General features: G+C 39.7%; 1 protein-coding gene across 2 annotated transcripts in view; it reads right to left on the bottom strand.

The window, feature by feature from the left end:
• NUCKS1 (nuclear casein kinase and cyclin dependent kinase substrate 1) overlaps nucleotides 1-22,678 on the bottom strand; it is a 28,520-nt gene extending 5,842 nt beyond the window's left edge. Inside the window, exons 1-3 of one of the 2 annotated variants that reach the window (XM_027611027.2) lie at nucleotides 22,436-22,678; nucleotides 4,980-5,029; nucleotides 2,409-2,514 (exon numbers count right to left, since the gene is read on the bottom strand). In XM_027611027.2, coding sequence (XP_027466828.1) covers nucleotides 2,409-2,514; nucleotides 4,980-5,029; nucleotides 22,436-22,452 — 173 coding nt within the window. In that variant the 5' untranslated portion in view covers nucleotides 22,453-22,678. The remainder of the gene's footprint in view (nucleotides 1-2,408; nucleotides 2,515-4,979; nucleotides 5,030-22,435) is intronic. The other variant, XM_027611026.2, reaches the window with a different exon arrangement.
• Between the last annotated feature and the right edge of the window lie 1,226 nt (nucleotides 22,679-23,904).

The raw sequence follows: 23,904 nt of genomic DNA, 5'->3' as shown, positions 1-23,904 counted from the left end.
TTACAATATCTCAAAATTTATCTAAAAATGAAAATAAGTCAACAACTATCTCCCGTTTTTTGCCTCTAATATTTTTTCCTTTTTTTTTTTTTTTAAGATTTTATTTATTTATTTGACAGAGAGAGAGACACACACACACAGCCAGAGAGGGAACACAAGCAGGAGCAGAGGGAGAAGCAGGCTTCCTGCACAGCTGAGAGCTTGATGTGGGGCTCGATCCCAGGACCCTGGGATCATGACCTGAACCGAAGGCAGACGCTTAACGACTGAGCCACCCAGGCGCCCCGCCTTTAATATTTCTAATATATTAGAAACATAAACACATAGACCTGCCTTGTATCATGGAGAAAATAAAAGTCAGCTCAAGATCACTGCAAAGTAAAATAATAAGAAGGTGCTTCAAAGTTCAATGGAAAGTTTTATAAAACAGTTTTTTTAAGTCACAAAGATGCACACTTTATGTAGTTACAAATCTTAGCTCGGGAATCTGGGTTCTAGTGTCCTGTCTGTCATTAATTAGTTGTATGATCTCAAGCAAATCACTTGTTACTCTCTTCAGTGCTAAAATTTTATGATTCAATGAGAAATTCCAATAAACAAAAAAAGAAACAATCATACATAAAAACTGCCTTCATAGCTTTTTCAAACAGCAGGTCTTGTAAATCTCTTTCGGTATTTCCTATAATCTAGACCACACTCAAATGACAAACTACTGAACCCAAGATTCCCAAACAAAGAGAAGAACCAAATACATTTCCTTACTAAGCAATCTGATCCAAGACACGCTGTAGTTCTGAAACCTGTGACTACTCTAAATGTTTTTATGCAAAATAAGCACTTAATTCACAAGTTACAATGATGAAGAACGATTACTTTTTCTAGTTCTTTTATTACTGGGTTTATAGAGACCATTACTACCTTGAGTCCCATTACAGTAAAGTCAAGTAAAAGCTGAACTTTTAAGTAGAGACCAATAGAAAACTCAAAACAATAATGGTCTGAGGAAATAAACTATACAAGGTGGTTAATACAAATGGCAATAAAAACTGTATTTCAACCGCTCCTGACACTTAGGAAAGAAAAATAAAACCAAATGATTAGAACAAGGAAAAGTTTAGGCTACATATTAATTATATTGATGAGACACTGTTAACTGGTAGCAGGGGACAGAGAAATTCATTCCTAAGAGAAATATAAAAAATGAATATAATGAAAGAGAATCAAAGTTGGGCTGCTATATAAAACTGGATTAGAGATATACACTACAAAACCATGGAAGACCTGTCTCCCCACAGCAAAATTTTGTCTTATTTGTCCTCAAAACCATGTTTCTGAAATTTTCCAGGGAAGAAAATATTGGAGGTAAATATTGTTGTTTCTACAAATTTAGCAACCTGTGAATTCAGAATGGAAAGACTTCTGTGTGGGGCTTTATAAGATTTTAGTCCTTGAAGGCTAAGTATCTTGGAAGAACTGGTAAGAAAAGATTTCATTTCTTTGAACTCTCCTACTTAACAGTATTATTTGGAAGTAGTATCACCTAATGGTTAAAACATGGACTTTGGAGTTCAACAGACATGGTTCCAAAACCTGTTGGTCCATTTGCTGGATAACTTGGACAAATCACTGAACCCTTCTCTAAGCTAGTATTACCCTCATAAAGGTGTTATGAGAATTAAATGATAATAAATATAAATTAGCACATAATAGAGACTGGCAAAGAATCATAAACAGTAGTGATCATCATCATCACCATTACCATCACTAAGAAGGTCTTAAAGTTACACAACACTGAGTATGAGAGTGTGCAGATCTGTGATAGCAGAGACAAAAATTACAGTGCTAGTCTCATGAAGCAATTATAGTTAAAATCACAACTCCTGTGAACTTGTTTATAAAACTAAAGGAAAGGGGAACAAAAACCCCCATGAATGATTAAGGTATCTGAACAAAGGAGAATTGATTACAGACAGTAAAACTCAGCAGGCTATACAACTTAAGATTCTATAACCTTTAGTTATGATTCTGCCAGTGCTGGGTGACTGAATGGGAGAGATCCCGCATTCTGCTATCACTACAATGAAAATGTCAATACTAACGTTAGGTAACAAATTACAACATACTTAAAACAATCTCTCTGCTTATGCTCAGGGGTTTGAGGTAATGACAAAAGTATTCCTGGAGATCACCTTGGATTCCAGCTTGAGTCCAAGCAAGCCTTGCGACCTTAAAGAGGGTAACCTCTAGACTCAAGAAGCACGCCTGAGATAGTAAGAAATATGCAAAACAACACGAAGTGGACAATAACCACTTTCCCAAAGTAAACAGAGATCCCACCAGTTTAGAGCAGAGAGCACCTCACCGCAGTGGGGCAGTGTAAGCAGGAGCAGATTAATAATGCCTCTTACCTATCCTCCTGTGAGTTCTTCCCAGATCGCCTCTTATTTTTAGCTTCTCGAGGAGATGACCGAATTTTCTTAGCTGGAGGGCCTGAATCTCTTCCATAATCTTCATCTAAACAGAGCATTTTTCAAATTCAATGAACTATATTATGACTTTTACATGTAGAAATTATCACTGCTTATTTTTGGAGATAAGTATCTCTCAAGCTATTTAAATGGTGACGGGGCAGGATTTCCCAAATAATTTTCTTTCATTTTTTAAAAATAAATTTTCAGGGCGCCTGGGTGGATCAGTCATTAAGCGCCTGCCTTCGGCTCAGGTCATGATCCCAGGGTCCTGGGATCGAGCCCCGCTTCGGGCTCCCCGCTCAGCGGGAAGCCTGCTTCTCCCTCTCCCGCTCCCCCTGCTTGTGTTCCCTCTCTCGCTGTGTCTCTGTCAAATAAATAAATAAAATCTTTAAAAAGAAATAGTTATCTAGCCCAGTCCCTTTTAGTCCTCATGTGTTTACTTTAATATGTCCATAGCCAACTATCTCTTACCATTTCGTATCCTACCATTTAATTTCTTAAAGATACTGCCATGTTTCAACATCTTCCTATTTACATGAAAACTATTATAGTAATAAAGCAATACAAGCATTTTAGAATGTAGAGAACCCACAATTCTACAACCCTAACACAATTACTGTTATCAAGTAAATTGCTTTTAAACTAAAGTATTAAATGCAGCATACTCTGACACTTGAAGAAAATACCTCTAATTTCAAGTCCTATAGAACTAAAGAAAATTACCCAATCTTAAAAAGTTTTTTTTTTTTTTTTTAGTTTTTGATGTAGTGTTCCATGATTCATTGTTTGTGCATAACACCCAGTGCTCCACGCAGAATGTGCCCTCTTTAATACCCATCACCAGGCTAACCCATCCCCCCACCCCCCTCCCCTCTAGAACCCTCAGTTTGTTCTTCAGAGTCCATCGTCTCTCATTGTTCTTTTTTTTTTTTTTAAGACTTATTTATTTTAGAGAGCGACTGCACGCATGTGAGCGGGAGGAGGGGCAGAGGGAGAGGGAGAGAATCTTCAAGCAGGCTCCACGCCCAGCATAGAGCCCGACATGGGGCTCAATCCCACGACCCCAAGATTGTGACCTGAGCCAAAATCAAGAGTCAGATGCTCAACTGACTGAGCCACTCAGGTGCCCCCGAAATTGATTATTTCTAAAACTGTTTACTACACCATTATATGTAACAGTGGAGAGATCTGGAAGTAGTCTGGAGCTTTAGCAATTATTAAATGGTTGGACACATTATAAATTCCATTATGGAATATCACACAACCATTAATAGGAGTTTCTCAAATAACTTTTTTTTTTTTTTTTGAGATTTTGTTTATTTATTTGACAGAGGGAACACAAGCAGGGGGAGCGGCAGGCAGAAGGAGCGGCAGGCAGAAGGAGAGGGAGAAGCAGGCTTCCCACTAAGCAGGGAGCCCGATGCGGGGCTCGATCCCAGGACCCTGGGATCATGACCTGAGCCGAAGGCAGCCGCTTAACGACTGAGCCACCCAGGTGCCCCTCAAATAACTTTTTATAACAGGAGAAATATACTTATAAGCAGGAGTGGGACAGAACCCAAAATTCTATTGCAAGACTTCAACTACGTTTTTAAAAGGGAGAAAAGACACAGACTTTTTAAACAAAAAGGTTAAAATGGCCATTTGCTAGCCAAGGGACCTTGAATAATATCTCTGCCTCAATTTCCTTATCTGTAAACAATAACAGTATTCCCCATTTTAATAGGACTGCTCTACTAAGGATTAAATGAATAAATGCAAATATTTAGCAGCATCTAATAAATGTTAGTAATTCTTCTGGGAGGTTGGATTGTATGTTATTACTCTTTTTTACATTTCTGCATTTTCTAAGTTTTCCCAAATTGCACATATTACTTTTATAAGTAAAATTAGATTAAAAAAAGGAATAGTAAATGCATCTGGAAAATAATGAGAGTAAGGACATATTCTAAAGAAACCTTTTATGGCTAAGATTTAAGACATATTATTCAGGGGTGCCTGGGTGGCTCAGTCGTTAAGCGTCTGCCTTCGGCTCACGTCATGATCCCAGGGTCCTGGGATCGAGTCCCGCATCAGGCTCCCTGCTGAGCAGGGAGCTTGCTTCTCCCTCTGCCTGCCACTCCCCCTGCTTGTGCTCTCTCTGACAAATAAATAAATAAAATATTTTTTAAAAAAAAGACATACTATTCATTCCATGATAAATTAGTTCACAATCCAAGATGTTTCACAAAATACTCTCATTTAAGTTACTTTATTATGCAAAAAACTTAAACTAATATAAGGTACAAGTTTTGCTGTGATTGTAGCTGGGGACATTATCAACTAATAAATACTGCATCAGAATTACTGCACATTTAAACTATGGAATCCAAAACTGTAAGAAAAAAATTAAGTATTTATTATCAATGACTTAACTAAAGAAAGTTAAAATCCATGCAAGTTCAACTTTTGTTTTGGGTGACACAGATCTTGATATAATTTACAATTTACTGAAATCATGAAACTTACCAGCATCATCAGATTCCTGAAACTGTGAATAATCAACGACCTTTCTATTTCTGTAGAAAGAAGAGACTCTAATTAAGATCATAAAAATGTAGGGCTTTTCTATGTATTAAAACACGTGCTCCTATTTCATAAACAAAATTACAACTAGCTCTGTGAAATTTTTCAGTAAGCCCCCACCTCAGCCAAAAAACCTTCACATGTTGTTACAGAAAAGTCTAACTTAAATCAAAAGTATTTCAAACTACAATTCTCCTACTGCTCATCTCAATGATAGCTCAATTATTCTCTCCCTCAAAACCTCCCACCTCCCAAAACACACTTAAACAGCAAAATGAGCCAAACTACCACATGAATTCATTAATGACACAGAAATATCACATATGCACCAACAAAAACTAAATGTTTTACATTTTTTATTCTTACTGCTATACACACATACACGTGTATACCTGATAAAATTATTACTGATTTTTTTCAAGGCAGAGTGATTTTTAAATATAATAGTTACATTATAATATACAAATTATGGTGACAGTAGATTAAGCCTTACATAGAAGAAAAAATAACTGATCCACTCAGAAGATGTTTTTTTTTAAAGATTTTCTTTATTTATTTGACAGACAGAGACAAAGCGAGAGAGGGAACACAAGCGGGGGAGTGGGAGAGGGAGAAGCAGACTCCCTACTGAGTAGGGAGCCTGATGCAGGGCTCGATCCCAGGACCCTGGGACCATGACCTGAGCCGAAGGCAGGTGCTTAATGCCTGAGCCACCCAGGCGCCCCAGAAGATGCTTTTTATTAAATGGTCTGTAATTAAGAAAAATATGAAAGTCTTACAAATTTATGTATCTACTTGACTCAATGATTTTAAGTACTTTCTACTAGGTAAGGCATCTTTAACAACTTGAACCAATCTTAATTTCCATTTTCCTACTTCATACTCTAAAAGTTTAAAATTCCTCCTTTAGAGATATATAAAAGCTTCCATGTTAGTATCCAAATAGCCTTGCTTTCAAAAGAGCCTTCCAGGTACTGTACCATTTAGATACCGAACAAGTGAACTGAAATTACTAAAAGAAACACGCCACCAACTACACTTAAACCTGAGCAGAGGAATATTCCTGATTTTATAGATTAAGACATCATTTATATCCAAAGACAACATGCTCAGAATTCAAGCATACATACACAATTTCTATGTAAGATGTGAAAATGAAAGGTGTAGGAGTGAATTCTGAAAACATGGGGCTTAGATGTGGAGAAAGGTATAGCCATACCTTGGCTTTGGAGAAGAAAGATAGGCTCTTAAGGGATTTTGCCTTCTGTTTTTCTTTGGTCTACCAGCAATGAATTATCTTTTCATTGTACTGCCTCGGTAAGTCAAGATGCAAAACTATAAAATATGCTCTAAATATGTTTTGTTAAAAGCAGCTGATTTTACAAATAAACGATACCATTGTATTAGGAAAGTTAATTTTAAAAACATGACTATTAATTCCACTTATATGAGATATCTAGAGCAGTCAAATTCAGAGACAGAAAGAATGGTGGGGGCACCTGGCTGGCTCAGTTGGTAGAGCATGCAACTCTTGATCTTGGGGTTTTGAGTCTGAGTCCCCGTTAGGTTTAAGAGATTACACAAAATAAAATAAAATAATAAAATAAAATAAAATAAAATAAAATCTGGATGGCTCATTGAGTTGAGTGTTCGACTCTTGGTTTTAGCTCAGATTATGATCTCAGGGTCTGGAGAGCGAGCCTCACAGCTGAGTCAGCTTGAGATCCCCCCACCCTCTCTGTGCACACTGCTCTCTCTCAAATAGATAAATAAAATCTTAAAAAAAATCTCCCTCTGCCTGCTGCTCCCCCTGCTTGTGCCCTCTCTCTCTCTGTCAAATAATCAAATAAATAAATAAAATCTTAAAAAAAAAGTTAAAACAATTAAAAAAAAGAAAGAAAGGAAGGAAGGAAGGAAAAAGGAAGGAGAATGATGAGGAGCGCCTGGGTGGCTCAGTCTGTTAAGCGTCTGCCTTCGGCTTAGGTCATGATCTCAGGGTCCTCGGATCCAGTCCTACATTAGGCTCCCTGCTCAGTGGGGAGTCTGCTTCTCCCTCTGCCCCTCTCCCTGCTTGTGTTCTCTCTCTCAAAAATAAGATAAAAATAAATAAAATTAAAAAAAAAAAAAGAATGGTGGATGCCAGGGGCTAGCGGGAAGGAAGGAGATAGTGAGTTAATGACATGTATAGTTTCACTTTCACAAGAGAAAGAGTTCTAGAGATTGGGTGCATAACAGCGTGAATGTATTCAACACTACAGACCTGTACACTTAAAAATGGTTAAGATGGTAAATTTCATGTGATTTTTACCACAATTTAAAAAGAATAAAATATTTCCTATAAAAAAAGACTAGTTGGTGGGGCGCCTGGGTGGCTCAGTTGGTTAAGCGACTGCCTTCGGCTCAGGTCATGATCCCGGAGTCCCGGGATCGAGTCCCACATTGGGCTCCCTGCTTAGCAGGGAGTCTGCTTCTCCCTCTGACCCTCTTCCCTCTCGTGCTCTCATTCTCTCTCTCTCAAATAAATAAAATCTTAAAAAAAAAAAAGACTAGTTGGGGGGCTGATAATTAAATGCCTACTATGTTTTAACAAAATAGTGATTTTTAATGAGAGATACTATGAAAAACAGTATAATGACTATGTTCAGCATTATTTAGGATCAAAAAAATGGGACATGTAACCAGGAAAAGAAAAGTATCCAGAAGAGGGAGTTTGAAATATTCATCTCTAATAGTTAATGTACAGGTTCTGAAATTGCAGGCATAATAATTCTAGTTTATCCATGCTGGCGGGATTGCAACTAAAATAATGGTACAATTTCCGGGTACCACCTACCAATAGATATATTTTATGAGACTATATAAAGAAGGGTAACCAGAATGGCGAAGGGTTTATCATATGTAAAGCATATGATAAATGTAAAGAATTTTTAACTTGTAAAAGAGAAAACATGTTAGCTACTTTAAGGCTTTAAAAATAAAAGAGCAATGAACATACAGGCTTATTAGCTTCCTGATCAGATTAAGTGTGGGTTCAACATAAACAACTTTGTAACAGTTTGCTAAGATAGTTACTTCCTTAGTCTGTCACAAGGAATACTCCAGAATGGAATTATATAGTAAAAAGTATAGAATCTTTGTTAATAGGAATCTTGGGTTCTGGTTCTAGAACTTTGGGCAAATCACATAATTTCTTTGGGCCTCAGATCCTTCTCTGCTGGAACTGATGGCCTAAATTGCTGGACAGATCTCAAAAGTTATGCCATATATATTTTTACGTTTATTTAAGTAATCTCTACACCCAGCATGGGGTTTTAACTCATAACCCCGGCATCAAGAGTTGCACACTTTTCCAACTGAGTCAGCCAGGAACCCCATGCCATAAATTTAAATAAAATTATTATTAAAGTTCAAGGAAAAAGTTTTCCTCAATTGCAAATGGTCAACTATCCTTCTGTGTATGACACATCTTAACTCATATCGCTGTACCATTTGTTTTCTTCACTAATCTAAGCTTCTTGAAGGTAACAATGGTTTTACATCCACATTTCCCCCCATTTTTCTTTTTTTTCAGCCTTCCTTCCTTCCTTCCTTCCTTTTTAACCACAGAGCAAGGTAAAAAGTAGACACTCAGATGTTTCTAATTTTTTGCTCTTAGGGCAAATTTAAGAGCTCTGTTAGAAACCTAATTTTAAAAGATACTTGAGAGGATAATATCCAATCTCCTTCAAGTCTTTGAAGGCCTTATCTTTTGCCACTTAATCAAGCAACCCGGAAATTTGTAATTCCTCCAATCAGGTTGTTTCATACCAGTTGGTCATGTTTCTCCTTGGCCTACATTGCTGCTTGCTTCACTCCCACTCCTATCAGATACAACCTCGCCTCCTCTCAACACCTTTAATACTCTATTGATACTATATAATCTACTCAATTTGTCTTCCGTACTAAATGTGAACTTCTTGAAGACAGGGGTTGTCTCTTCTTCATTCAGAACACCAAAATCAAGAAATGCATTTGATGAGCAAATGGACTTGGCATCTGCAAAGGGTCAGGGTGGGAAAGGGTATCATGAGAAGATGTATGTAGGAGCCTTCAGCCTATCAGACACTTATTTCCCACTGCCCTTAATGACAAAAGAAAATTTAGTTTCCTCCGTATGAAATAACTAGTTATTTTAAATCTAAGAAATTAAAAAGGCAACTATTTGGTACATTTTCTTTTAGCTTAGTTTTTAACAAGCAGAACTACCAAAAAAACAAAAGTGCCATGTAGACTGTACTGATATTATAGGAGTAATCAAATTTAAATTTTTCAAAATTAAATTCAGAGGCCACTCCCTCATTTGAAACACAAAATATTTTACCTTCAGTTATGTCAAATGGTCAAAATTATCAGAATTCTCTTATGTACATAATAAATGTCATTTATCACAGAAACTATAAAGTCCAAGTAAAGCAAAATGTAAATATAGAAGCAAATCTGTCTTAAGGATAACTAGGCCAAAAAAAAAAAAAAAAAGAATGCATCCATCCATAAAATGTTAGAGGAAAAAGAAAAAATAATTTAAAAAAGGATCTGCATTAACAAGGGTCATTCATAATAACTCATTATAATGATTTATAATAATAATTTGGTTCATTTCCTGCCTTCTAAAGATACTTCAAACCAATAGTAGAAATACTATTCCATTCCTTACAGATTCACCTTATTTAGGGTGGAAATCACGCCTACTGAACTTACGCCCATGTAAACTAAAAACAGAAGATATATTGGGATGGAAACACATTTTTGAGTACTATATAAGTCTAAGGGCATGAGAACTTCTACTTTGAGTTGAAAATAAAGAAACATTCTTACTTCCTCAAAATACCATCACTTAAATGCCTGAGTCTTCAGTGTAAAATGACCATCGACAACTAGGACAACTAGAATGGGGAAGACAACACAAAATTTCACTACAGCATAGAAGGTTAAAAACAGATTTTTGAACTGGGTTAAATCCTGGCTCTGCCACTTACTAGTTGTATGTCCTTGAGCAAGTTACTTCCCCTCACTGAACTTCAGTTTCCTCACCTGTAAAATAGGAATAACAACACCTCTCTCTCAAGATTGTCGTGAGGGCCAGCTACACAACTAGCCAATAAAGAGCAGCTATTATCACCTGTAAGTACTAATTTGTTCCACCCAGAATACCACTGCAATTATGAATATACACAAGTAACACTTTCAATTATCTGAGCATGATGATTAACTTGCTGTTTTAAAGTATGTTATGTCTTAGGGAAAATCCATGTATAACTTTTGACTCCTACCCCCAAACTTAACCACGTAATAGCCTACTGTTCATTGGAAGCCTTACCAATAATATACACATATTTTGTATGTCATATGCATTCTTACAATACAGTAAACTAGAGAAAAGAAAATGTTAAGTAAATCCTAAGGATGAGAAAATAGATTTATAGTACTGTGTTGTATCTACTGAACAAATCTGCATAAAAGTGGACCCACGTAATTCAAACTCAGTGTTCAAGAGGTCAACTGGATAGGAACACAGAAACTTCAATTAAGTTTTTTCTTACTTTAAAAACATACATGATCTCTCTGTCTAGATTCTAAATGTACCTTGGTCACAATGAACCAATTCCTGAATGATCACCAGAGGGCTCTGAGATGAGAAGTCCCCACTTTTGCTCCAGGTTAAAGTGCAAAAACAAATGGTAAAAGCGGGAAGCTAGACAAAGAACATGAAAAGATCTGGTTTTGGCACAAATGGGTATAATTCAAGCAACTCAGAAGCAATAGGGACTTTTTTCTTCCACTCTTAATCAATTTCTTTCTACTAAATACTGATAAGTCTACACCCAAAATGCTCTTTCTTAGAACAGTGACTAAGACCAAAACAATGATATTCCTGAAACATGAGGCACCTCCAACCAACATTCTGAAGAGTCAAGGATCAGTGTTTGAGATGAAAATTATCACACCTTTGAAATGACCTGAGAGAAGATTAGAATCTTCTCTCTCTTTTTTTTTTAAGAGATGGAGACGGGGGGGGGGGGGGGCGATGGGGAGAGGGAGAATCTTAAGCAGGCTCCATCTCACAACCCTGAGATCATGACCTGAGCAGAAATCAACCAACCGAGTCACCCAGGCACCCCCCCGCCCCAGTCTCTTTTTAAAAGTAAGCTCTTGGCTCAACACAGGGCTTGAACTCATGACCCTGAGATCAAGAGTTGCATGCTCTACCAACTGAGCCAGCCAGGTGCCCCTAACCCTCTTAACAGATGAGAAAACTAAAACCACATAATCCAGCTCTACTTTATAACAAGCCTGCACATCAAAATATGGAGATCAATAACAAGCAAACTTGCGGAGGAAGCAGAACTTCCGAATATAATTAAATTATTGACACCCTAAGCTTTATACTACCTGAAGAGCACAAAACCATTTTCTCAAGGCAAACCGGAGAAACTTTTACACAATCTATTACATTATTAAGCTCCATCAACAGACTATACTTCCATTTTCACCCTGAAGAAGTTCTGGTCAATGCAGGGAAGAAGCATAAAAAAAAAAGAATCTACCTTGCTAACTTTCTAGAATTTAACAAGTTCCTCATTAGGCACTTAAAGCACATTTGAAATCTGAGTTTTGAGAAACCTAAAATAACCAACATTGCTCTTTTGACTAATCACCTGGGTGGTAAACATCACATTTGGTCAGATGAATGAGATCCTATAGAAGTGTTTTTCAGTTGATAGGTCACAACCCACGACTGGGTCCTGATATGAATTTATTGGTGTATAACCTGCATTAAAACAACAACAAAGCAAATCAAAAATATCAGAGAAAATTGTATCTAAATAACAGTAAGTTCCTGACACTTGTTTCAGGTATTTGTGTTCTTGTGTGTAGCGACCTCATCAAACAAGTTCGAGACCCACTGCTTTAGAATAAAAAGTGGATTGCAAAAAGAGATTTCTCAAGTCATTATTATTTTTACCTTTACAAAAAACAATTTGTTACTGATCCATGGCAGCAAAAGAATAACTTCTCTTCCTATTTTAATTTTTTTTTTTTTGTAATTATTAAGCAGGCTCCATGCTGGGCGTGGAACCCAACATAGGGCTTGAACTCATGACTCTAAGATCAAGACCTGAGCTGAGATCAAGAGTCAGAGGCTTAACTGACTCACTCAGGTGCCGCCCCCTTTAAAGGTTTTATTCAGGGACACCTGGTGGCTCAGTTGGTTGAGTGGCTGCCTTCCGGCTCAGGTCATGATCCCAGGGTTCTAGGGTTGAGTCCAACATCGGGCTCCTTGCTCAGCAGGGAGCCTGCTTCTCCCTCTGCCTGCCACTCCCCCTGCTTGTGCTCTGACAAATAAATAAAATCTTTAAAAAAATAAAATAAAGGTTTTATTTATTTACTTAGAGAGCGCCTGTGTGGGGAGGAGCAGGAGAGGGAGAGAGAGAATCTTAAGCAGGCTCCATGCCCAGTGCAGAGCCTGAAGAGCACGTCTCGGGGCTGGATCCCACAAACCAGAGTTCATGACCTGAGTTGAAATCAACCGACTAAGCCACCCAGGTGCCCCAGGTTTTATTTTTTTAAAGTAATCTCTACCCCTAATGTGTGGCTTGAACTCACACCCCAAGATCAAGGGATGCATGCTCTACTAACTGAGCCAGTCAGGCACCCCTAATTTCCTATCTTTTTAAAAAACTTGATTTTTCAAGTTTAAGCACTAATAAAATCTACCCAAGTTTGGCGGCTAGTGGTGGGGCAGGAAGTATGGTGACGATGATGACACCAGGTGTATTATATGTACTAGAACTACTAGACCTTAGACAATCTAATCCAGTCTTATCCCAACCTTGTTATCCTAGCGATGAATGTCCCAGAAGGGAATCCTAAGAACCTCTCATGACCTCACCAAGAAGGTGAAATCTGCCCCTAAAGTCATGTCTACCTCCTGGATTACCATGGTTTAAATCTAACCCCTCCTCCACAGAGTAGCCCTTACACTTCATAGGACAGTTTCCACTCTTTTCTTCAAGGCTAAATACTAGGGTTCCTTCAACCCTTCCTCGTGACTTATTTCAAGCATCCTCATGACCTAGTCACTACCCTGCATTCCACCTGGGATTTAGTAAAGTTTATCAAGTAGTGCCCCAATCTAATCATAACAACACAATAAGGTTTACAAAGGTGTATGTGGAAGACAGAAGGAGATCAGGATTACAAATTTCCGCCTCCTGTTCTACTCTGTGTTTGTACTAATGTAATAATCCAAGATCTCGATTGCCTTTTGGGCTGTTATATCACACAACGTACTGGATGTTGCAATTCCAATAACCAAAACCTCCTTTTCCCAAGATCTAAAACCTTTTTGTACTTCATTTCAACATATTATTTATCTTCTCAACTTACTATCTGCAAATTTAATCAACACTGGCCAAGAACAAAGTCCTTTAAGGCATCAGTGGAAATGTTCTTTTAGGTTGACCTAAACCTATTCATCTGCCTTCTCTGGATACGGCTATTGAGGTCCAAGTCCATCACAGTGAACTAGCTTTCTGCCTACATTTCTTCATTTTTGCCACAAGGACCTCATGTGAAGCTCTGTCAAAATCTTTGTTGAAAGAGAAACCCAGTGGGGCTCGTGGGTGGCTCAGTCAGTTAAGGGTCCGATTCTTGACTGCCGCACAGGTCATGATTTTAGAGTCATGAGACTGAGTCTCAAGTTGGGCTCTGGGCTGGGGGTGAAGCCTGCTTAAGATTCTCTCTGTGCCCCTCCCCTGCCCCACTCACTCTCTCTTAAAAAAAAAAAAAAAAAAAGGGATGCCTGGGTAGCTCAGTAGGTTAAGCATCTGCCTTTGGCTCAGGTCATGATCCCAGGATTCTGGGATCAAGTCCCATATGGGGCTCCCTGCTCAGCGGGGAGCCTGCTTCTACCTCTGCCTGCCCCTTCCCCTGCTTGTGTTCTCTCGCTCTGACAAATAAATTTTTTTCTTTTTTAAAGATTGTATTTATTTGACAGATAGCAAGAGCGGGAACAGAAGCAGAGGGAGTGGGAGAGGGAGAAGCAGGCTTCCCGCCGAGCAGGGAGCCCGATGTGGGGCTGGATCCCAGGACCCTGAGATCATAACCTGAGCCGAAGGAAGACGCTTAACTGACTGAGCCACCCAGGGGCCCCAATAAGTAAAATCTTTTTAAAAAATGTATAAAAAGAGAGAAACCCAGTATTTTTACAGTATTCTTTTACTCTAATTAAAAAAAAATGGGTTCGTTTAAACCAATGATAGTTAAGCTTTTAAAAAATAAACTTTTTTTGTCTGAACGAAATATTCCCAGGAACCACAAAATAAAACACAGCGAGTAAAAAGTAAAAGCAGCATTATAAGAGCATAAAGTTGTCTTATAATTTCAAATTTAAAGAATTTTCTCATTACAGATTTTCCCAACTTCTGTTGTCAAGATAGGTTTTCTAAAGATTTCCTGGCCAGATCAATTTGGGTATTATCACCTCCTTAAACAAGTGAAAGCTTTGAAAGTCCTGCATTAAAGAAATCTGCTTAACTTTGATCTCTAATATTTTAAAAACAAAATTTGAATCCAATGCTTGTGATATCCCTGAAAGCCAGCATTAGGAAGACTACTGACCTGAGACTGGCTTTTTAAGAGCCCACGCTGAATTTAAAATTATTACAACAGTAGTTACTACGATGCACCAGACACTTCACCTAAATTCTCATTTAATCTCACAATCTCACAAGAGGAGCTAATTAACATGAATTCAATTTTATCTGAAGAATCTAAAGGTCAAATAGGCTCAGCAACTTTCCTACCATTGCAAGTAATAAAGCCAATTTTCCAACTCAAGCCCATCTGAACCAATACCCCACAGGGCACTGTTGTTGCCTGTAACCTCTCAAACCTTCCCTTCCTGATCGTTCACAAATCAAACTCCTCTACAGAACGGAGACTACTGAAGTTTCTGCCTATCCACATAAAGTTCCTGTATCACTACACTACTCCCTTAAAACTTAGGACATTTGTCTCTCTCCATTCTTCTATTCCTCAAAGATTATTCATATGCCAAATTTTCTCAGGACATTAAGAACATTAGTTCACAGAAGTCAGGATACCCGAACTCAAGAGTAACTTCTTAAAACTGTTTCATTCATCTTAAGCTTTAAGTTCCTTTTGGCTAAGATTTATTCCTTTGACTCTATCTTGTATCATTCTGTTACAACTAAATGTAAAATTCAAAATGTCACACGATGCAAGAAAACAGTTAAGTACAATAAAATGAACATTCTAGGAAAGCACTCCTAGGTTTCTTGGATGGAGTTTCTAATTTCTGAAAAGGGGAGGCAGTGAAGGAGTTTTGAATGATGAGCCAGACAGGTGTTTATTAGCTCACTGTCATAATCCCCTACTAAATCTTTTATCCACTTGCTAATGTTTCAGTCCAGATGAATAAATTTTAATAGGACACTTCTTACTCCTAAAAAATATTCGGTTCCACCATATTCTCTCCATATAGGAAAATATTTTGTCTAAAGGTCATGAACACAGATTTCAGTGAGTATAAAATATTAAATAAAACAGTCTAGATTTTTCCCAACATGTAAGTTGAATGTAAAACCTATGCACTTAGGGACAGAGAAACCTCAAGTAGGTCAGACTGAAGGGGCCTCCGAAGCGCACACTACCCCCTAGAGTCCTGTCTGCAGCAGAGTGTCTCGGGAACCTCAGTGGACTCTTCCAGTGGTCTTAACTCAACCACCTGGCACAAATCTGCAGGTTGTCAGGTTTAGTGACTCATTACAATGAAGGCAATGGCACATCAAAAGTTTGGAGTACCTCACCATACAAAGGAAAACAAAAGCGTTTGGGGAAAGGTAGATTTTAGGGGAAATTTAAATGAAGCAGTATCTTGATAGGCTCCAAGCACAGGGAGAATGTGTTTAATGGGGTTAACAGCAGGTCTGACCACAACTGGGTCCTACTTCTTGGCAGAGAAGTTAAGCTGGATGTGGAATTGGGTCCAGCAGCTCCTCATCTGAAGCTCAAGTTGTAAACTGAGTTCTCCAAGTCAAAAGGACCTAGCTCTGACAAGTGTGGGACTTCATTTTTACTAATTTCAAACAGCAAAGTTTCTGACAGTCTCCGCTTTTAGAGAATCATTTCTTAGTAGGAAAGCAATACTCACTTGAAAGAGGATTGATCTAAGTCTTACAGCTGCAGCTTATCTGTGGAAGACAGCCAGCCATGTTTGTTATCCCAGCCCAATGAATGGCAAGAGTGGATTTTTTATTTCTAAGTGGAGCTAATGTTTACTTTCTCAAGTAGTTCATCTCCTGGGTCATTTTTGCTTGACAGATGAAATCTCTTTGAAGATCACCTTGCTTAGCAAGTAACTGGAGAGGTGCAAATTAAAAAAAATAGACATGCACGAAGCAGCACCTGAAAATATGCAACACCCAGTAGAAACACTCTTTGGCAACCTGTGGTCTCTCTGCCTAAAGTATTTCAAAGACCTGTAATTACGGCTATTTGGATAGTAGTTATCTAAAAATATGGCAATGCAAGTCTCCAACCATCAGTTCTACTTCTCAGAATCTAGATAGAAATAGGTTTTTTAAAAAACAAAAACAAAAAACAAGGGGATGCCCCAGTTTGACCAAAGTGGTCCTGTGCTAAATCCAATGGTTTCTATTGTGCACAACATGGCGGTCTGTTAACTGCTAGCTCTAGTCTCAACAATCCAAAAAGCTACTTCTTCATAATCTGGAGTAATGAGATCATATTTATTCCTATCTTTGCAGCTGAGAATTTAAAAATGCAAACAGAAGTAACATTTCATGGCATACTCAATAGCTTCATTATTATTAAGTTCAAGTAGTCGAAGTTTGCAAAGCAACCCATCTGGCTGTGCAGGCTCTAATTCTTACTAACTCCAGAGGAGCACCATTCACAGGACTAGGAGATGGTGTCCTAGAATTACACACTACAGTGGTGACCTTGTTTTGTACTTCTGGGAAAAACAGGCCATATGCACAAATAAATAAAACCAATTGCCCTTTCTTTCTTCAAAATTTCTTCAAAATTACTGTCTCCTTAATTTTATTTCTAGAGTTGAAAGAAACCTATGAAAACTGTAAAATGCTTCATAAAGGCAAGCTACTATTCTAATGACATGCAACATCTCCATCCCTAAGTAGAAACCAGAGCCTGTATTGCCTGATCCCCAGATTTCTTTCTGCACCATGTTACCTCCCCCCATTAGTTTTATTTAAAACACTAAAAATTCAACCACTTACCTTAGTTTGTAAATTTGTCAATTAAATCATCTCCAATTTTTAATTAATCTTAATTTTCCTTCTAATTTTAACATACTAAGTTTTACTATGGGTGTTGAACCTTTCCAAATGCCATGTTTTCCCTTTGTTATTTTTTTAAAGTGAGCTCTGCACCCAATGTGGGGCAGGAGCTCATGACCCCAAGATCAAGAGTCACATGCTCTACTGATTGAGCCAGCCAGGTGTCCCCTCTTTTTGTCTTTTAATATGATGTATCAGTAACAGATTTTTTTTAAAAAGATTTTATTTTTTTTGACAGAGAGAGACACAGCGGGAGAGGGAACACAAGCAGGGGGAGTGGGAGAGGGAGAAGCAGGCTTCCCACCGAGCAGGGAGCCCGATGCGGGGCTGGATCCCAGGACCCTGGGATCACGACCCGAGTTGAAGGCAGACACTTAACGACTGAGCCACCCAGGCGCCCCTATCAGTAACAGATTTTAAGTTTTGTTCCTGGGACAAATCCTACTTGATCCTATTTATTTTTAATACACATTGGATTCAGTTAGCTAATACTCTGGCATATCTGCATCTATACTTGTATGTAAAATGAGTCCATTAATTTTCTTGTAGTGTCCTTTAGGTGGCTTTGAAATCTATTCACTTAATTTAGTCAGGGAGTAAATGCCCTTGTATTACAAAATGTATACATACTGACAGCAATGCCACTTATCTAACGTTCGCATTTCTCCCCCCAGGTGTCATGCTATTTCACTGCTTTTCTCTCTCCATTCAAGTTATCTTCCTTTAACCCCTTCACATATTCTATTCCTTCCGAAAAAAATTCTTTCACCCTCCTCCCCCATTTTAAAGTTGCTCCTCCCCAACAAAGTCCTATTATGAACTGTAACCCCTTCCAAAGATGGCAAAATGCGCTACTACCATGAGAAAGAATAACACCCTGTGGCAGTGTGTCTCACGGGGAAGATCACATTGGTTGTGGCTTGGTGAAACTTGGATATGAATTCCTGCTTCACCTCTTCACAGGTGAACTGGACCAGTTAATTTAGCCAAGCCTCAGCTACCTTACATATGCGATGGGAATAACATATACCTTGCTTGAAGAGTTGTTTGAAGAATGTGAAATATGTGTAAAGTTTCTGGAAGAAAATTTGGCACAAAAAAAGTTGCTCAGTGATAGTTCTTTTGAGTTTTGATGTGATTTTATTTTTTCTAAAATTGAAGGTTGAAAAAGTACTTCTGTTAAAAGTCCACAATCTCTAATCCACAATTTAGAAATTCAAAAAGTTCTGAAAACCAAATGTTTCAGGTTTACCTGAACAATGAGGGCTTTTCGTTGCATTTTTTTTAGTGTGAAAATTCAGTTTTATTAGAGATATTAAGGTGTTTGATTATAGAAGTACTACTGCAGAACTCAATGGTGATAGCCCTTAAAGCACAGTATAGGCATCATTACTTTTAAAATTTTTGAAAATAATTGAACTTCCAAAACACACATGGCCCCAATGGTTTCAAACTATACAGGGATTGTAGACCTGTTACTACATAATATGCAGAATCAAATATAGTCAATGCAAATCTAGTAGAAAGCAGAATAGCTAAAACTCACGCAGTTTAGTTTTGCAAATATTTTTACACTTTAATTCCTTTGGCTTCAAAGTCATCACTGGTAAACTGAAGGAACTGGACTTAATCTCTGAAGTTTTTAGTTTTTCAAAAACATACTTTTAGTTAAAAAGTATCTCTGAAAATTATTTTAAATTGAGTTGAAAAAAACTGCTTTTAAAACATTTCAAGTAATTTTTTAATCAACCAGTATGAACCTATGCTTTCACATCTAAACTTTCAAGGTTAAAGATTCCCTGCAATCTCAAGTACTAAACAAAAAACAACCAGATATCAAGTTATGTTCTGAAGAAAGGAGCAAACATTGATCTGAATGACTTGGATCATTTTCAGTAAGGGAGGAGGGTCTTTGAAGAATACACTAAGCTGAATTTCAAGAAGCCTGGTTTCAAGTCTGGACAAGTCAGTAAATCTCTGATTTTTCTTTCTCATCTTTTACAAGTAACAGCATTTTCCTTCCTTCCTCACAAGAATCTTGAAAGCACTTTGAAGAGTTAAAAGTGCCCTATACTACAATAACATCAATACTTACAGGCCGAAGGTAAAAGTGATTACTATTCAGAAAGGGTGAAGGTAAGCAGGCCTAAGAATTAAGAAATCTAGGTTCTAGGCCTAACCTCTGCATCCAGTGTGTGATGCAGAACACTTCACTTGTCCAGATCCCCATTAAGTCACTTGTAAAATGAATTTGCCTACATTTCTTTCTAGCTCCAAGATTATTTTATGCTATAAAATTGAACCCAAGGCCTAAAATATTTGAGCTGTCATTTCTATACAATGAGTCAGATGCTGTAAAAGGTAGACACAGCAATACTGTATGAACAAAACTTATATGTGTTGCACACATCTATGGAAAAATCTGCTCCAGCTTATCAGTTCATCATTCCCTGCACATGGAAATTGGTGTCAAGTAGCCATTAGTACACGTCTAACTCTTCTTTAAATGCTCTGGTATTAAAATGAATAATACTTACAGTAAATATGAACACCAGAAAAACCTCCAAAATTATATATAGGCCCTAAAGGGCAGAGATATGCCCGAAAAGAAGATGCGCTGACACTCATTTTCCAACTTGTGCTTTTTTTGGGGTTTTTTAAACAGGTTGATCATTCTGATATCTGGTCAATGTCTATCATTATTTTTTTGTTAAATGCCCTCAGGTATATAGATTCTTCATTTACACCTTGGAACAAAAGCACTTCCCTAAGACAGGACTTTTTTATTGCAAAATTTAACAAACCACCAAACTCAAGTTTCATTCTTTCTGCTTTATTATTGGTCATGAGTATATTAAAAACTTTAAAAAAAGTTACAAAGAGACTTTAGTCACTAAAATATATAATCAGAAACCAAGTTGCTTTAAAATTAATAATATGAAAGTGACCCCAAAAGCCAATATATTAATTTCATTCTTCAATTAGGGGCAAATAGACAGTTAAAATTACTTTTAACAACATAATGAACAAGAAAAAAGTTGTGAAGTCTCCAAAAAACGCACAGACCCATGCTCAATATATCCCCACCTGGTGATATTTAAAAAAAAAAAAAAAAATCAACGTTTTCAAGTGAAAAAAAAGTTCTGTTCGTGCTCCAATATCTAAATCTGGGAACACAAATTCAGGCAGATGAGTATAATAAAGTCACAGCAATAACATAAAAAGTCATCAAAACCTAGTGAACCGAAGTTGAAAGGTAGAAAAAAATAGTCCAATTTCACCACACAGTAATTTACTTCCAGAGACAGGAGATCCAATCCAGATGAATCAAATCTTTATTACGATATTGTCTATTTAACCTGATCCTAAAGAAAATATTCTACATAAATTGATGGGATACATTGATCAATTTTCATGCCAAAAAAAAAAAAAGTATGCATACTACATAATCTGAAAAATCTATTCAGACTCCTTGCCAGAAAGTGGGCAAAACTCTTCCCGGTGGCGATGGTGAGTTATCAGAGATGCGGGTAGAAATTAGAAGGCAGAAAAGCAGTCAGGTAGTTAGTTAGCACTCTCCTCATGCCCACCCCGAGCGTAGAAGTATGCAGTCCCATACCACCACCAGTTGGAGACGGATGCTCTAGTCAGGAGATAGAACGGTGTGGAACAAAACCCTTTCCCGGGTTCCAAACCTCTCTTTAGAGCTCTAGGTCAAAATACTTCCGTTTCTCACAAAACTTGGAATGAAGAAGGGGAAGCGACAACTGTTAAAACATTTTAAATCTAAACCTTTACCTATTTATCTAGAAAACACCATGCGAAGCAGCCGATTCCTTACATCGAAAGCGTCACGGACACTACATTAAAAGTAACAGTTATTTGCAACAGCTCTCCTTCTAAAGGCCTCAACACATTGGATTAAGCCACACCCCTCCATAAATGGCACATTCCATACAATAGCCAGGAGGACGGCAAAGGGCGATTCCACCGTCCGCTGGGGAACAGCAAACTTGTTGAAATTCTCAGAATCAAGTCTACTGGTTACCTGAATCTAGTCCCTTTATTATTAGGTTATTTGGGGGGAAAAGAGAGGGTTACAAAAACATCCGAGACACGTACGCCGAGCGAGCGTAGAGACAGGCAGCGGGAACGAGAACCACACGGGATTTGGGTCGTGCTGTTAACCCGCACCTTCCTGAGTAGGGACATTTCCCCGAAGAAGGACATTTCTAGTCGGAGGGAAACAGCGAGCTCGGCGTGGGGGGAGGGGGCAGTTAACCCGCTCCGAACTCCGAGTTGGGGGAGAGGCAGCAGTCACTATTTTCCAGGGCCCAGTCCCGGGCTCTCACTTTTGCCGGAGGGGAAAAGAACGGGTCCCGCCCACGCCCGGCCCAATCCGGGAGGCGGGGCCCTGCAGCGACCCTGGAGGACAGAGGCGGGGCCGGGTGGCAGTGCTGCCCCTCCCCCTTTGCATGGAACACCCCCGTCCGCTAGAGAAAGAGGGCTGAGTTCCCCCACCCCCACTCAAGCAGAGGGGGCAAGGGGCCACACGGTCGTCTCAGCCCCTCCTCACTTAGGGTGGGGTGGCGAGCCGAGCCCGAGCCCGAGTCCGACTCGGCCGGTCTCCCCGCAGGCTCCAAGGGGTTGGCCCCGAGGAGGTGGGGCCTGGGTGGGGGCGCTGACTTCACACCCCTCCCCCTCCGGCCGCTGTCGGTTCAGGGAACACCCCGCCCGCTCCAGTTCGGCGGGTGGGGGAGGCAGCAGAGCAGCCCGGAGCCCTGCAGCGGCGCGGGGCGGGGAGGAGCGCGCGCATGGGCGCGCGGCCGCCACCCCCGCGTATCCCCGAACGCCAGCAAGGCCCCCCACGCTCAAGGGCGCGCGCGGGCCCCGAAAGGGAGGAGGCCGCGCGTGGCACCGGAGAAGGCCGACTGCAGGCTTCTGTCCCCCAGTCCTTCACCACTCACCCCCAACCCCCTCCATCCCGCTCCAGGCCTCGGACTCCGCACTGACCTGACAGGCCGAGACATGTTCGCTGTCGAAACGGGACCGAGTCGAGAAGCCAAAGACCAGGACCCCCCCCCACCCCGCGCGCTCGGCGCCCCACCCCCCCCAACTTCGGCCGATGGGGCCGCTGCCGCCGAACCCCGAACTGCTGGCTTCTCAAACTCCGCTGCTTCTTGGTTCAGGGCCCCTTAATCAGACGAGCCCCCCGCTCCCCCGTCTCTTCAAAATGGATGAATCAAACCAGCCGAAAATGCGCCAAAGCCGCGGTGCAACCAAACACACTAGGCCTCGTGGGCTCCGCCCCATCACGCCCGGTCATTGGCGGTTTCTGCCAGATGAGCCGAGCTCATTAGCCCGTTTGAATCATCACGTCTCCCAGACTCCGCCCCGCGCGCTGATAGGCCCCACCTCCTCCGTGGGGTCCTGTTAGTCAAGATGCTCTGAGAGCGCACGGCCGCAAAACAAAAATGGTCGCTGGTCGGCCCGCCCCCTGGTTTCCACTCCGGAATTGCAGATTCGTTTTGGGTCGCATCTTGGAACGACTAGAAAAAAAGATTTACATAGGGTTCAATGTCATTTAGTGGTAGTTTAAAGATGTTTCATTTCGCTTGCCTTGATCATCTAGAGACTGCACAAATAGCAAAATCCGTGGGATGGGTAGCTGATTCGTCACTAAGGGGCTGCTTCAGAATTGGAGGGAAATTCCATAGGTTCAAAAATTTTTTGACCTTAAACGCGCAAGCTCTTTCCCTTGGCTTCAGCATTAGCCCTCAGGGACCCCAACCAATGTTGGAGCAGAGAGACAGGATCATAATCAAGGAATAACTTCATTCCTAATTTCCATTCTCCATTCTGGACCTTGAGATCCACCTCAGGGTCATTAGAGTCCCAGTCTCCGACATTACTTCAGGAGCTTAATGATTAGAAGCATGTGCTCTGGGGCCACAGCGTGTTTTGGTTTGAACCTCAGGTCCACAACTTAAGTAGTTGTAGAACTTTACCTCATTGTGCCTCAGTTTTCTCAAGTGTAAAATGGGGAACAAAAATACTTACCTCATAGGACTATTAGAATTAAATGAGCTGAAATATGAAAAGCCCCTAGGACGGTCACCGGTGCAGGGTAAGCGATATCTACGTATTTGTTAAAATCAGTTTTTGAAAAATGACTTGATCCTCGGGTGGGAGTGGGTGGGGTTGGCTCAAGACTCAAGACAACCTAAGGCCGCTCAGATCATTCCATTTAAACTCATGAACGTTTGTTGGACGCCTAAAATTCTCAGAGGTAGAGCTGAGGATCCTATGGGAACGACTAAGGTTTACTCCACCATTGTAAAATAAATTTCAGTGCCTGCCAAAGCAGCCTGTTAATAACCAACTGAAGATACACTCTATAAACAAACAAACCTAGCACTCACTGTCTGCCTCCTGAAAATCTCCCCTTATAAAATCTGGCTTCTCTAAGGGAAGAGAAAGGC

This window comes from Zalophus californianus, chromosome 10, assembly GCF_009762305.2.
Source record: "Zalophus californianus isolate mZalCal1 chromosome 10, mZalCal1.pri.v2, whole genome shotgun sequence".
NCBI classification, from domain to species: Eukaryota; Metazoa; Chordata; class Mammalia; order Carnivora; family Otariidae; genus Zalophus; species Zalophus californianus.
The sequence above is the reverse complement of the archived record's forward strand: the minus strand, read 5'-3'. Positions and strand labels throughout refer to the sequence as shown.